The sequence below is a fragment of the Triturus cristatus genome, chromosome 1_1 (assembly GCF_964204655.1).
Source record: "Triturus cristatus chromosome 1_1, aTriCri1.1, whole genome shotgun sequence".
Lineage (NCBI taxonomy): Eukaryota > Metazoa > Chordata > Amphibia > Caudata > Salamandridae > Triturus > Triturus cristatus.
This window is the reverse complement of record NC_140579.1, coordinates 64,662,298-64,675,862: the sequence shown is the minus strand read 5'-3', so window position 1 is coordinate 64,675,862 and position 13,565 is coordinate 64,662,298. Positions and strand designations below refer to the sequence as shown.

The following is a 13,565-nucleotide window of genomic DNA, read 5'->3' as shown; positions in this document are numbered from 1 at the left end:
CCTTACCTGGAAAGTGGCCTTCCTTGTAGCGATCACTTCCCTAAGAAGAGTTAGTGAACTCCAGGCACTAACCGTTCAAGAGCCATTTATACAGGTTCACGCCAACAGGGTCGTACTACGTACCAACCCCAAATTCATGCCCAAAGTAATATCGCAGTTCCACATGAATCAGACTATTGAACTGCCAGTTTTCTTCCAAAACCCACAAACTGTTGCAGAAAGGGCACTACATACACTAGATGTACGGAGGGCCCTCATGTACTACATCGATAGGACTAAACCCTTCAGGAAAACAAAACAACTGTTCGTTGCCTTTGCCCCACACCACAAAGGTAACGCCATCTCCAAAGCAGGGATAGCCAGATGGATAGTTAAGTGTATTCAAATCTGTTATCAAAAAGCAAAACGCACATTAACTATTCCACCACGAGCCCACTCAACACGTAAGTTGGGGGCTTCCATGGCCTTCCTAGGAAATATTCCCCTGCATGATATATGCAGAGCAGCCACATGGTCCACTACACACACATTTACAAAACACTATTGCGTAGATGTGCAGTCAAAACAGCAGGCAGCTGTAGGACAGGCTGTTCTCAAAACACTTTTTCAGACCGCTGCAGCTGGCACGGGTAGCCGCCGCCAATAGAGGGCACTGCTATGTATTCTATGCACAGATATGAATTCAGCAGCCCACATGCCTCGAACTGAATATGCTACTTACCAGTATGCATCTGTTCTTGGCATGTAGGGCTGCTGACATTCATATCGCCCTCCCTCCTCCCCGGCGCCTGTCGCAGCTGCAGCTCTCAGAATTACTGCAAGCATGGTCATCACTTTCTGTATCTACTCCATCACTGCCACAATGGCGAAAAACAATCTGAGGATGGAGAGGATGCCCATGCGCACTGTAGTCCAGGGGAGGAGTCACCTATCCAAGGATACTTCGAAGACTCTTCCAGGACAACAACGTGCAAACATCCGGACCCAACACTAGGCGGCGATCTATGCACAGATATGAATGTCAGCAGCCCTACATGCCAAGAACAGATGCATACTGGTAAGTAGCATATTCAATTCAAATAATCCTCTCTGAAAGCCATCCAAACAACCATTGTCATAAGCTGCTTGGTAAAATGCTGCTGGCATCTCACACTGCTGACTTTGGTAACTTGATAATGATTTCTCCAGGTGGATGCTTCCAAAGAATTCCCTCCATGTTCTGCTCCTTTTTACAGCTTTCCGCAACCGCTGTGGCCCAGTGCTGCGAGGCGGACTCTCTGCGGCAGACTGCGCAAGCACTGCAAGCAGACCTTCAGCAGGAGCGTGAGCAGAGCAGACAGGAGGTCATGAAACTTCAGGAGCAGCTGCTCACATCCAGGCAACAGAGTGCTTGCTGACGTAGGCTCAATTTTCCCTGCTGAAACGACGGGATTGGCCGGTCGCTAGGCCACGCCCACCTCCGTAGCCACGCCCCCTCAGGACCCCTCTGCTATATAGCATGTGTCCCCACCGGAAGCGCAGCGGACGAGCGCAGCGGGCGCGACGATGGCGCGCCGAAGGCGCGCCTAAGGCAAGCCCGTCTGCGCCCGTCCGCGAACGACCGGGGCGCGGGGCAGGACACTCTAGCTCCTCTACCATCGATATAGGCTCTGCTAAGAGAGTGGACCAGCTGAGATTCTGCTACTCTAGCGCGACTCTGCACAATTTGGGTAGGACCGCCAACAAACTTTGTTTACATGCCATTGACCCCAACTGTATCCCACAACACTGTCACATATGTAACTACTCCTTCAGCAAGGCTCCTCTATATAAGGCCCCTACACCCAAACTTAAAATGTTGCTGCTAAATTGTAGATCGATGGTAAAACACAAGACGGAATTGCGAGAGATACTACAATCACAAGATTATGATGTGCTGTTTCTCACAGAAACATGGTTAGACGATTCTTCAGCCCCTGACATCGTAGAGGCGATACCTTTGAGTTATAGCCTTTTAAGAATCGACAGACCTAAACTACGTGGAGGTGGAATTGCATTAATTTGCAAAAAGGAATTACAATGCACACTTACTGACACTGCTAATACCCATAGCGAATGTGGGACCTTCTCAATAAAAATGACCCCATTGATGACCATTACCGGCCTTCTTATATATCGTCCCCCTGGAAACGCTACTTCTTTCTGTAACCAGCTTATAGAATCAGCTACTCAATTAGCGATAAAACATCATAACTTCATGATTTTAGGTGATCTGAATCTTCATCTGGAAGATAATAATGCTAAAGAAGCCCAAATACTTAGAACTGCTTTACAGGCGATAGGAGTAACACTGCTATCAAACTCCCCCACGCATCAACAGGGACATCTTCTTGACCCAGTCTTTTCTACCTGGGAGGATATTGAAATGCTCCCCCCTACACCTATCATATGGTCTGACCACCACCGGATCACCTTTTATATTCCCATTAACAAGAGTAAGCTAGCCCCCAATAAACCCCTGTTCACTAAACGACGAAACTGGAAAAACTACACCCCGGAACGTATGATCAGTGAATTACAGAAACACACCCCGCCAATAGGACTCTCCTTACAAGATACCTGGAAGAATTATGAAACATGGCTGAGCAAGGCACTCGATACTATTGCACCGTGGACGTCTAAACCCCCCGTTAGAAGAACCAAATCTGAACCCTGGTATACAGAAAAATTAAAACTTGCGAAAATACACTGTAAAGTGACAGAACGCAAGTGGAGGAAAAATTACTCTCCCGAGCTTAAGGAACTATATAAACTAGAGTTAAAATCATACCAGAAAATGGTTAGAGAGGAGAAAAGTTCCTTTTACCAGACAAGAATTGAAGAGGCAACTAACCCCATGAAAGAACTTTTTAGCATTTATAAGGAACTTACAAACACCACTACCCTAGATATGCAGGACACATATTCTGATGACATATGCGATCAGATAGCTGACTTCTTTGTCAATAAAGTCGAGAAAATACATGCCACTTTTTCAAACCATGTCATAGAAGGGAAAGAACCACTCCCTATCCAAAAAACCACGCTCACACGTTTTATCACTCCTGACAAAGAAAAGTTGATCAGCATTATCATTAGTATCCACTCAGGATCCCCTAACGATGTGTGCCCTTTAGGTAAAATTAAAGACATTATGAACAACGGTCTTATTGATCATATCAGACACTTGATCACTTTGTCCTTTCAAGAATGCTACGTCCCAGAAGCATGGAAGACAGCACAAGTCATCCCTCTCAAAAAAAAACCAAACATTCCGGTTACTCAATATCAAAATCTTAGACCCATCTCCCTCTTGCCACAATGCGCTAAGATTATAGAAAAAATAGTCAATAAACAACTGATGACTTTTCTAGAAGAAGGAAACATACTTCATCCGACACAATCTGGTTTTAGACCTGGATACTCCACGGAGTCCGCGGTTCTTTACTCCACGGAGTGCATTCGCAAGATGGTAGATGAGGGGGAGACAGCTGCACTTGTCATGCTTGACTTAAGTGCAGCTTTCGACACTGTGCTTCATGACACCCTGTTGTCCCGACTATCAGACATTGGAGTAAGGGATCATGCCCTTGCCTGGTTTAAATCTTTTCTCTCCAAAAGATCTTTCCAAATACACTGCCCACCCTTCAAGTCATCTTCTCGCGACATCAGCTATGGGGTCCCACAGGGCTCTAGTTTGAGCCCTACCCTGTTCAACATCTATATGGAACCCCTAGCTCGAGTCGTAGAGAATTTTGGGGTGGGCATTGTCAGTTATGCTGACGACACCCAGCTCATGTTCAAACTCACCCCAGACAGCGAAAAATTTGCCACCAATTTTTCTAGCTGTATGGCAGCGGTCGCCACCTGGATGGATAATAACTGCCTCCGTTTGAATGGCGACAAAACGGAGGTGCTAGTGGTAGGGAAAAAAACCTCCATATGGTCCCAGGCTTGGTGGCCTACTACACTGGGCGATTGTCCTCACCCAGTCGAAATGGTCAAAAACCTAGGAATAATGATTGACTCGGATTTGTCGGGAAGAACACAAGTCAATAAAACAATTGGCAAATGTATGGGTACGTTAAAAATCCTGCGTAAGACTATTGATCTTGTTCCCATGGAAGCAAGGAAAACGTTAGTGCATGCATTGATAACGCCCCACCTGGATTATGGAAACGTTCTCCTTTTAGGTGCGAACCAAAAACAACTGCACCAGCTTCAATGCATTCAAAATGCGGCCGCCCGCATGGTACTAGGTTTACCAAAAAGAACATCCGCTACAGCAACCTTATCCAAGCTTCACTGGCTTCCAGTTAGAGAAAGAATCAGATTTAAGGCTCTCTGCTATGCCCACAGAATTGCACACAACAAAGGACCCACTTATTTGAGAAATCTTCTTACTATCCACCGCCCTACCAGAAACCTCAGATCCTCGGGTATGTCACAATTCAAACTTCCCCGGATCAATAGAGCAAGACTAGGCGGTCGCTCCTTTAGTTTTCTTGGAGCAAAGCATTGGAATGCCCTGCCAGTTCATCTGAGAATGGAACCATCAGAAATCCTCTTTAGAGCTAAACTAAAAACTCATCTCTTCCCTTATTAACATTTCCCTGTCTCTCTGTCTCGGTGAGCTGTAAGGAGTTTTTGTCAGCAATCAGCGCGGGGATACACAGTTGTGCAGCCATGCGCTTTATAAAACGCTTTATTATTATTATTATTATTATTAAAAGGACAACCTGGCCGAGGAACTGAGGTAGAAGTGAACATCTTGTCCCTCTGGTGTTGCCCGGGCATTTAAGCATAGGTGACCGCAAGAAGTGGTTTGTAGTTCCAGTAATTCATGTTCCACCAAGCAGCCATCATTGAGAACTGAAATGTTCTCCACGATGAAACAAAAATAGTTTGCTTTTTAAACGAGTTGGAGAGTGTTGCTTTGTCTGCAAGTGTATGGGCTGCCAAAATATGTATTCATTGTTTATCATGAATGACTGATATGTATTGGTTGAACTGAGAGAATTAAGCATGTGCTACAACAATGTCTTAGGTGCTTTGTTGACCAGTATCAAAATGACTGACTCATCCTCTTGGTTGGTAGGAGAGTGGATACCATTTCCAAACTCAGACCTCCAAATGTCCGCCATCTTGTTTTTGTTCTTATGGATCACACCCTCATGAAGTTAACCATTACATTACCTCTTTAAAGCAAGCCCAAAAACAAGGACGTACACGTATAATGTAAGTAAATGTTATGTTACGTTAAAAGTATTTGTATAGCGCACATACACCAAGTGGTTTCTTGGCGCTAATTGTAAAAGGTATCCTCCTGCTCGTTGATTCATTCATAAGCCTGGTGGAACAGCCAGGTTTTTAGCAGTCTCCTAAATTGGGGGTAAATTGTCGAGAATCTGATGTTAAAGGGGAGAGAGTTCCAAAAGTGAGGGGCGAGGACAGCAAATCTTGATCCACCTAATCTATTGTGTGTAAAGAAAGGAGTAGCCAAGAGATTAAGATGCGATGACCTAAGGTCCCAGGTAGGAACATATCTCTGGACCAGGGTGGAGTCTCCGGGCATGTGTTGTGGAGAGATTTGAAGATGAGACACCCTATCTTAAATGAACAGCATTCTGCTACAAGGAGCCAGTGTAGCTTCTACATTAGGGGGGGGTAACGTGATGCCATTTCTGCTGATGATAGATTAATCTAGCTGCCTAGTTTTGCTCCAGCTGCAGTCTTCTTATTAAATATGCCGGGAGGCCGAAGTAAAGTGAATTAGCATAGTAAATATGGAAGATGACCAAGGCTAGAACGACCTGGGTAAGAGCTTCAGGAGTAAGGAATCTACTAATCTTCCTGATCGTCCGGATCTGAAAAGAAACGGGTCAAGACCACCGTCCCAATCTGAGACTTCATAGTCAGGTTGCTGTAAATTGTGACACTAAGGCTTTTAGCTGATCTTGAGGGTGGGGTTCCCAACTCAGCAGGGCAAAAATTCGAATTCCAGGTATTTAGGGGGCCCTCCGACTCTTATCAGTTCTGTTTTATCCGAGTTCAATTTTAAGTGATTGCTATTCATCCAATTACATATGTGTAGCATGATTGTCTGAAAATTAGTGATGGAGGTAGCAGACTTGTCGATGGTGAGATCAGTTGCAGATCATCAGCGTAGTTGAAAGTGCACACATTTCTTTCACCTAAGGATTGAATTATTGGGAAGAGGAACAAATTGAACAGGTGCGGGGACAGGGAGGACCCCTGTGACACACCACATGTCAATTTGACTTGAGGAGCCGTGAATTGCGAAAGACGGACAGATTGAGAGCGGTCATCTAGAAAGGACGTGAGCCTTTTATGGGCCCAACCTGGATCCCTGAGTCCTTGACTCGGTCCACCAGAAGTTCATGGTCGACCGTGTCGAAAGCCGCAGCGAGATCAAGAAGCACCAGAGCCTGAGTGGTGCCCTTGTCTGCTTCTTTCCTCATTCCATCTAATACGGTCAGGATTGCTTCCTCCGTTGAGTGAGAGGGCCGAAAGCCCGCTTGATGGGAGTCAAGGAATTGAGACTGTTCAATAAAAGAGCAGAGACAGTTGGCAACATATGCTTCCAATACCTTGGCTAAAAAGGGGAGCAATGAGATAGGGCAATAGTTTGTAGGGACCAGTGGGTCTGTACCTATTTTCTTGATAATTGGAACTATTTCTGCCTCTCTAAGCTCTGGGAGCCAAGCCCAGGATAAGTGAATTATTCAATAGAGAAAGAGCGGTGTCAGGACAAGTGAGAAAAGTGTAGTAACGGAGGTCCACGCAGGTAGGTTGGCAAGAGGGCGTAAGCAAATGTAATTGGGAAAGATCCCAATAAGACACACCCTGTCTGAGGGTATCAGTGTATGTGAAAGTGGGACTGAGACCCATGACCTACTCCCTGTTGTGATAGTGAGTAGCAAATGTAAATGGGACAGAAACCCATGCAATGATGCCCTGTGTATGGGTGAAAAACGTATGTAGCCCGTGTAGGCATGTGTATGAGCGAATGGGGCAAGAACCCATTACCATCCCGGTGTAGGGAAGAATAAAGTGTAAAATTGTACACATGTGAAATGAAGAATAAAACCCTGAAGGTGTGTACTCAGAGTCCATGTACGAGAAATGATGAGCGGAATAGGCCCCAAAAAGAAACGCCCTGAGAGTAAATTGGAGAGACACAACGTTATGCCACCTCCCAGAAGATATAACGAAATGTAATGTGAAGCAATGGGAATTGTAAGTGACCAAACCCCACAAACCTAAGCATCCACATAAATGAGCAAAATGTTCTCATATAACAATCCCATGAGAGAAGGATAGAAATAAATGTGGAAGAGAATCGTCAAGTGTAAGCAAGACGAAATGGTGTATACGTAATGGAAATAAAAATTACCGTTCACTGTTCAGCAGACAGCAGTGCACCATTCCTGGAAAGACCGGTAAAGTGAGGCACAATGTCCCTGCTTTACACCAGCCCATGTCCTTTTGAAGCCAGAAGAACGCATAGGTAAAGCTGAGCACAACCCAGTTCCCACTGAAGTGTTAGAGCGACGTTACATATATGCGATCCATAAAGTTTCTTCCGTGATTATCATCAATGGACCCATGAAGCTCATTGTTGTAAACATACCGCACAACTTGTGATGGAGGAAATTCCAAATGACACTCATCAACCAGCACAGAGAAACGTCGGATATGTTCCTCCGTAGCATTTGACAACTTTACAGAGATGGGGGCACGCATCCTGACGCTGAGCCGGGTGGATCACGGCGTGCTAGAGCGCCAAACAGTATCACTAAGAAAATTATGACGTGTAGCAGCACAGGAGGGCTCGCTTGTTGAGATGTCCCGCGCGGCTCTACCAAGGAGGTAAGAAGCACGCGCAATGTAAAATGGCTCAAAAACGGAAATAACGGCCGAATTGCCGGCCAAGCGTTAAATTCTGAAGAGAGCGGCAAATGTAAGGGAACACACCACGGTGGCATTGTGAAGGCTAGTGGCAAAAGAGGAATAAGTGGAATGTAACAAAAAAGACTCAAATTAACGTGCAGAGCAGGACGAGAGTCAGCAGCGCGTTGACACCTAGGAACTCCACTTCAGACAACGACAAGTTGAAAAAACTGTCAATTACCTCATATGTGAGATCAATAAGTATGCTACAGCTGTGCTTCTCCCAAACACCAGAACACTGTAGACAAAGGTTGTTGCCAGCATCAATGTCAATTACCTCCCACATGAGCCTTTATAAAGATTACAACAGCTGGGCGTCTCCCAAGCACCGCAACACTCTAGGCAAAAGTTTTTGCCAGTATAAAACACACCCATGAAGACTGGAAACATAAACGCTGTGTTACTTGCCGTGAAAGGTTGTGGAATAAACCATTTTTCCCTACTTTGTAGACAGGACTGTACTCCCATGCTCCTAGACATTTCTGAAAGACCATGGAGTTAAATTGATTTACAATATGTAGATAGGCCAGTATGATGACAGAAGCAGTCCTTTTTAACTTCATAGTCCCAAACAAATAAACCAAAAGAACACAGTCTTGCCTAGGGCTGTCAAATGGTGATGACACTGGTGGGGGCTGGAAGGCGTAGTTCTTCATCTTAACCTGTTTCTTGTTGTCTTCATTTCTTTTCTGTGTAGGACTTGTGTAGTAATTGACTACTCCGACGCAGGTGATTCTGCATGTGATTTATTCAGACACAGCTACACAGCAGACAGGAGCACGGTGAAAGCTTCCTCCTCCACCAACAGCTCCGCAAACGATTTAAAATGAACACAAACAATGGGTTACTAAGAAACCATAGTATTCTATGACACGGTAAATAGATAGACAGAGTAGAGAGATATAACATATCCTCTTTCCTCCCAACAAAAAACAAAAGAAAATAATCAAAACAAAAAAACTAGAATAACAAAACTACCACTTGATAAAGAAAAAAAAATATATATATATGTAGTCACCTTTACAACACAGTAACTATAAAGAACATATGTTCACATTCTCAATTACGATACCTGTAAGGTACATTTCTCGATCTATTGCTTCTTCTTAGAGAACCATCCAAGATTTTTGCGTCTTGAGCAAGGTGAGAGGTTGAAGGTGAACATGGTAAACCCACAACCTCCTTTACCTTTACAATTTTGCTAACATTCCACCATTTTCCTCCATCAACTTGCACAGCATTCCTTCCCACCTTAGTAACCTGTACAGGAGGACCAAACTTAGATTCACCTTTGTTTACATGAAAAGGAGTTCTAATGCGGACAAAATCACCTACAAAGACATGCACAGATTTGACACCTCGTTTGTTATCAAACCATATTTTTTGTTTATGTTGGGAATTGGAAACATTTTCATGTACCACTGTCATAAGACTGTCAGCATCAGGAACAGAATTAAGTAATCTATTCATCCATGCAGGTTTGAAACTTGTATTGGCTCTCCTACCTCTCAGAAGTTGAAACGGAGAGATTTTGGTTGTGGAGTGTGGGGTAGTTCTATAGAACCACAACATACTGTCAATTGAGGTAAGGACATCGGCGTTTCGAGATCTAGCCACTTAATGCAATCACCCACCACCCTGTTCATGCGCTCAACGAGACCATTAGATTGAGGGTGATAGAGCAAACTTTTTACATGCGTAATATGACATGAGCGCAAGAAACATTCAAATTCCGAACTAATAAATTGTGTCCCATTGTCTGAAACAACTGTATCGGGAAAGCCTTCCCTCATGAAAATCTCCTTCAGGAAAGAGATCACAGAACGAGATGAAGAGTCCTTGACAATTTTAAGTTCTGGCCATTTAGAAGAATAATCAATCATGACAAAAATAAAACGACACCCCCCTGGCAGTATTTCTAGTGGTCCCATAATGTCCAGACCAACCTTAGACCACGGTTCAGATGGACATTCTATGGGGAGAAGAGGAGGAGTTGTCACCTTCAAACCCTTGTCAGCTGTACGACAAATCACACAGCAGTCGATAAGTTGATTGATATCACTATCCATAGCTGGCCACCAGAAGGACTGACGAACCCTTCACTTAGTAAGCGTAGTACCCAGATGACCCTCATGTGCTTTAGAAATAATACTCTTTCTGAGGCTGTGAGGGGCAATAAGCTTGTCACCACGCAAAAGTACTCCATCCTCCACTGAAATTTCAGACTCGACTTTCCAAAAAGGTTGTAAAGGTTGTGGGAGCACACATTCTTTTGGCCACCCTGATTTAAATAATTCACACACACGTTGCAAAACTTGATCCTCACTGAGGGCTTTCACCCATTCATCAACTGAGTCAAAACCATGCTCATGAAGATCCATAGAGTCTACAAAACAATCTTCAGAGTCATCATCCCCAACCTCGCATTCAGAATCTTCCAACTTGCAATTGTCAAGTGGAAAACGCGACAAGTAATCAGCTCTAAGGTTTCTACTCCCAGAGATGTGCTGTACATCAAACTGATATTGCATAAGGCGAGAAACCCTGCGAAGTATTCATGGAGAACATGATTTCCCAGTACACAAACTTAATATACTGACCAGGGGTTTGTGATCAGTTTTTAAAGTAAAACGTTTTCCCCAAACATATGGTCGGAACTTTTCAACAGCCCACAAACATGAAAGTAGTTCCTTCTCAATTACAGAGTATTGTAACTCTGCATCTCTCAAAACTCTGGACACAAACTCAACAGTATTTTCCCCCAAAAGAGAATCTTGGGTTAAAACAGCTCCCAACCCAACTTGACTTGCATCAACTATGATACATGAAGCGAGGGTAGGATCATAAGGTTTAAGTGCCCCACTCTTAACAAGTGACGATTTCGCGTATTGTAAAGCTGATTCACACTCATCCGTCCATGCAAAAATCACTCCCTTGCATAATAATGAACTAATGGGACGAACTATTGTAGCATAGTTCGGGACAAACTTGGAATAATATTCCAGCAAACCCAGAAGTGATTTTACTCCTGTCTTGTCAGAAGGTGTTGGGGCACAAGTGATTGCATCAAGTAAACCTTGCCTAGGCCTGATTCCATCACTGGAAATCAAATGACCTAGATATTCAATTTCATCACAAAGAAATTTGCATTTCTCTGATTTTACTACCACACCCTGATTCTTTAACACATCTAAAACTTCTTTGAGTAGTGAACTGTGTGAAGGAATATCTTTTGAGTGAATTAAAATATCATCCTGAAAGACCAGGACTCCGCTGATCCCACCTAACATGTTTTGCATCACCCTCTGAAACACTGATGCCGCAGAGGCAAGACCAAACGGCATTCTTTTAAACTGAAATGTGCCAAGAGGTGAAATAAATGCTGTAAGATGACGAGAGGAAGGGTCTAATTCGATCTGATGATAGGCACTTGCCAGATCTAATTTTGAAAAATATCTAGACCCCTTGACACTTGATAGGAGATCAGAGATTTTGGGCAACGGGTGGGAATCGACCCAGATCTCCTTATTGAGAGACCTCAAATCCACACAGACGCGAAGTTTTCCACACCTTTTCCAGGCAACTACCAAAGGAGAAAGCCAAAGCGAGGACTCCGTTGTCTCAATGATCCCCTGCTCGCATAACATTTTAAGTTTTGTCCAAATCATCCCTCAAACTGAAAGGAACACCTCTCAATTTGTGTTTGACTGGAAGAGCACCTTCTTTTACTATGATTTTATGTCGAAAGCCCTTAATTGTACCTAAACTTTCCCCAAAGACAGAAGGGTATCGTTCCTTCCAACTGCCCAATTGTTGATCTTCTGTAATTACCAAGACTTGTTCACTAGTACCTGGTCTGAGTACCATTCCGAACAATCCTTGATGGTACCAACCAAGAATGTTAAGGCCCTTAACAGCAACATAAATCTTACCAGAAATGTTCCTGTCTTTGAAAACAAGCTCGTCTTCAAAAAAACCCCAAAAGGTCAATTTTTCGTCCCTCATATGAGACTGGGGAGCGATCAGGAGGTTGTAGTTGTTTGTCACCCCATGTATCATAAAACAACTTTTGAGTAATCATTGTAATTCTAGCCCCAGAATCAACTAAGAGATTGAGAGCTTTACCACCCACTATAATCTCTACAATAGGATCCACACATTCAGATTAATCATTAACGTAAGACACCATATCATGAAGGTCAGTAACCACTGAAATGATTTCAGGATCAGAATCCTGATCAGATTCAACAATACAGGCAACAGATTTGAGTGGTTTTTTCCTTTTCATGCAAACTTTAGCAAAATGTCCTATTTTTTTGCAATAATTGCACGTAACATTTGCTCCTGGACACTTTGCACCTTTTTGATGAGGAGGGTTTCCACAACGGTAACACATATTCCTTGTAAACTGAGCTTGATAAACACTGTTGCCTCCACTAATGTCTTTGCGTGAGCTGATCTTTGTCAATGAAGATTTTGACGCATTTTGTTTGTCTTTACCCTGGCTAGTAATAACATTAACAGATTCTGTAAAATTGTCCTCCAGTTCTTTTAAAGAGGTAACCGAAGTCTCAATGCTTTTAGCAATTTTTATAGTTTCATCAAGAGTGGGATTTGCTAGAGATAGCAGTTTCTGACGAATCTGTTTATCTTTACAGTGGCATACAAACTGATAAGGATCAATGGTCAGTGAAATTTTCGAACTGACATAAAGAAGCAAAATTACGTAATACTGAAATGTACGAATCCACGTCTTCACTTTCACTCTGTTTGCGTTTGAAGAATTTGTGTCGTAACACCATTAGACTGGGTTTTTTATCAAATCTTAACTTAAGTTTTGCAACAGTATCTTGAAACGCATCTACAATTTCTTCAGGAGGATAAATAATTTCCGGAAGGTGTTTGAAAATAGAACGTCCTTCAAAACCAAGGGCATGCAGAAGGAGATATTTTTTCCTTTCACTTGAAAACCTGGATGCACCAATGGCACCCAGGTAGTTTGAAATGCATCAAACCACACCTCCCACCTGACAGGAGGTTCTCCTGGAGATTCTAAAAACGAAGGAGGTGGAGCTTCGGATTGCATAATGTTGACCAAAAGAGGTTATGTCTTTACCTAGACTTTAACATGTAAATTGAAAAACAACTTGGAGTACACAATTTAACACTTAATGCATGAATATACATGAAAATGATAAGAACATAACCATGTGTAGACACAAGAAAACTTATTTTCATAAGGTGTGAACATCAACTTCCAAACATAAAAAAATATTTGTTGAAATCTCTCCTTATTAACTAAGTGTACACATAAATTGAAGCAAATAAATGTGAAATTAACTTAAATACATGTTTTGCAATGTGTGAACAGGCTCCTTTAACACACTAATGTATGCAACATCAAGACGTGCTGATCGTCGATCAGCAGAACAAGTAAGTTCCTCTTTTTTAAATTTATTTCTGCCTTTGCTTTTCAAGTGAGGACGAAAGACGTGCTGATCATCGTGTGATGACAGCACTTTTAATGCATTTACATCGTTGATCGGCTGAGATCGTTATATTTTTGAAGGGTT

The 13,565-nt window shown here is 43.0% G+C and overlaps 1 protein-coding gene across 3 annotated transcripts in view; it reads left to right on the top strand.

Annotated features, from left to right (window-relative positions):
- Positions 1-13,565, top strand: part of LOC146869417 (coiled-coil alpha-helical rod protein 1-like) — a 208,944-nt gene that overhangs the window by 61,769 nt on the left and 133,610 nt on the right. The window contains exons 5-6 of one of the 3 annotated variants that reach the window (XM_085599816.1): positions 1,236-1,388; positions 4,752-4,774. The exons of the other annotated variants lie outside the window; for them this stretch is intronic. Of the exons in view, the coding sequence (XP_085455942.1) occupies positions 1,236-1,388; positions 4,752-4,774 (176 nt within the window). The remainder of the gene's footprint in view (positions 1-1,235; positions 1,389-4,751; positions 4,775-13,565) is intronic. 3 annotated transcript variants of the gene reach the window in all.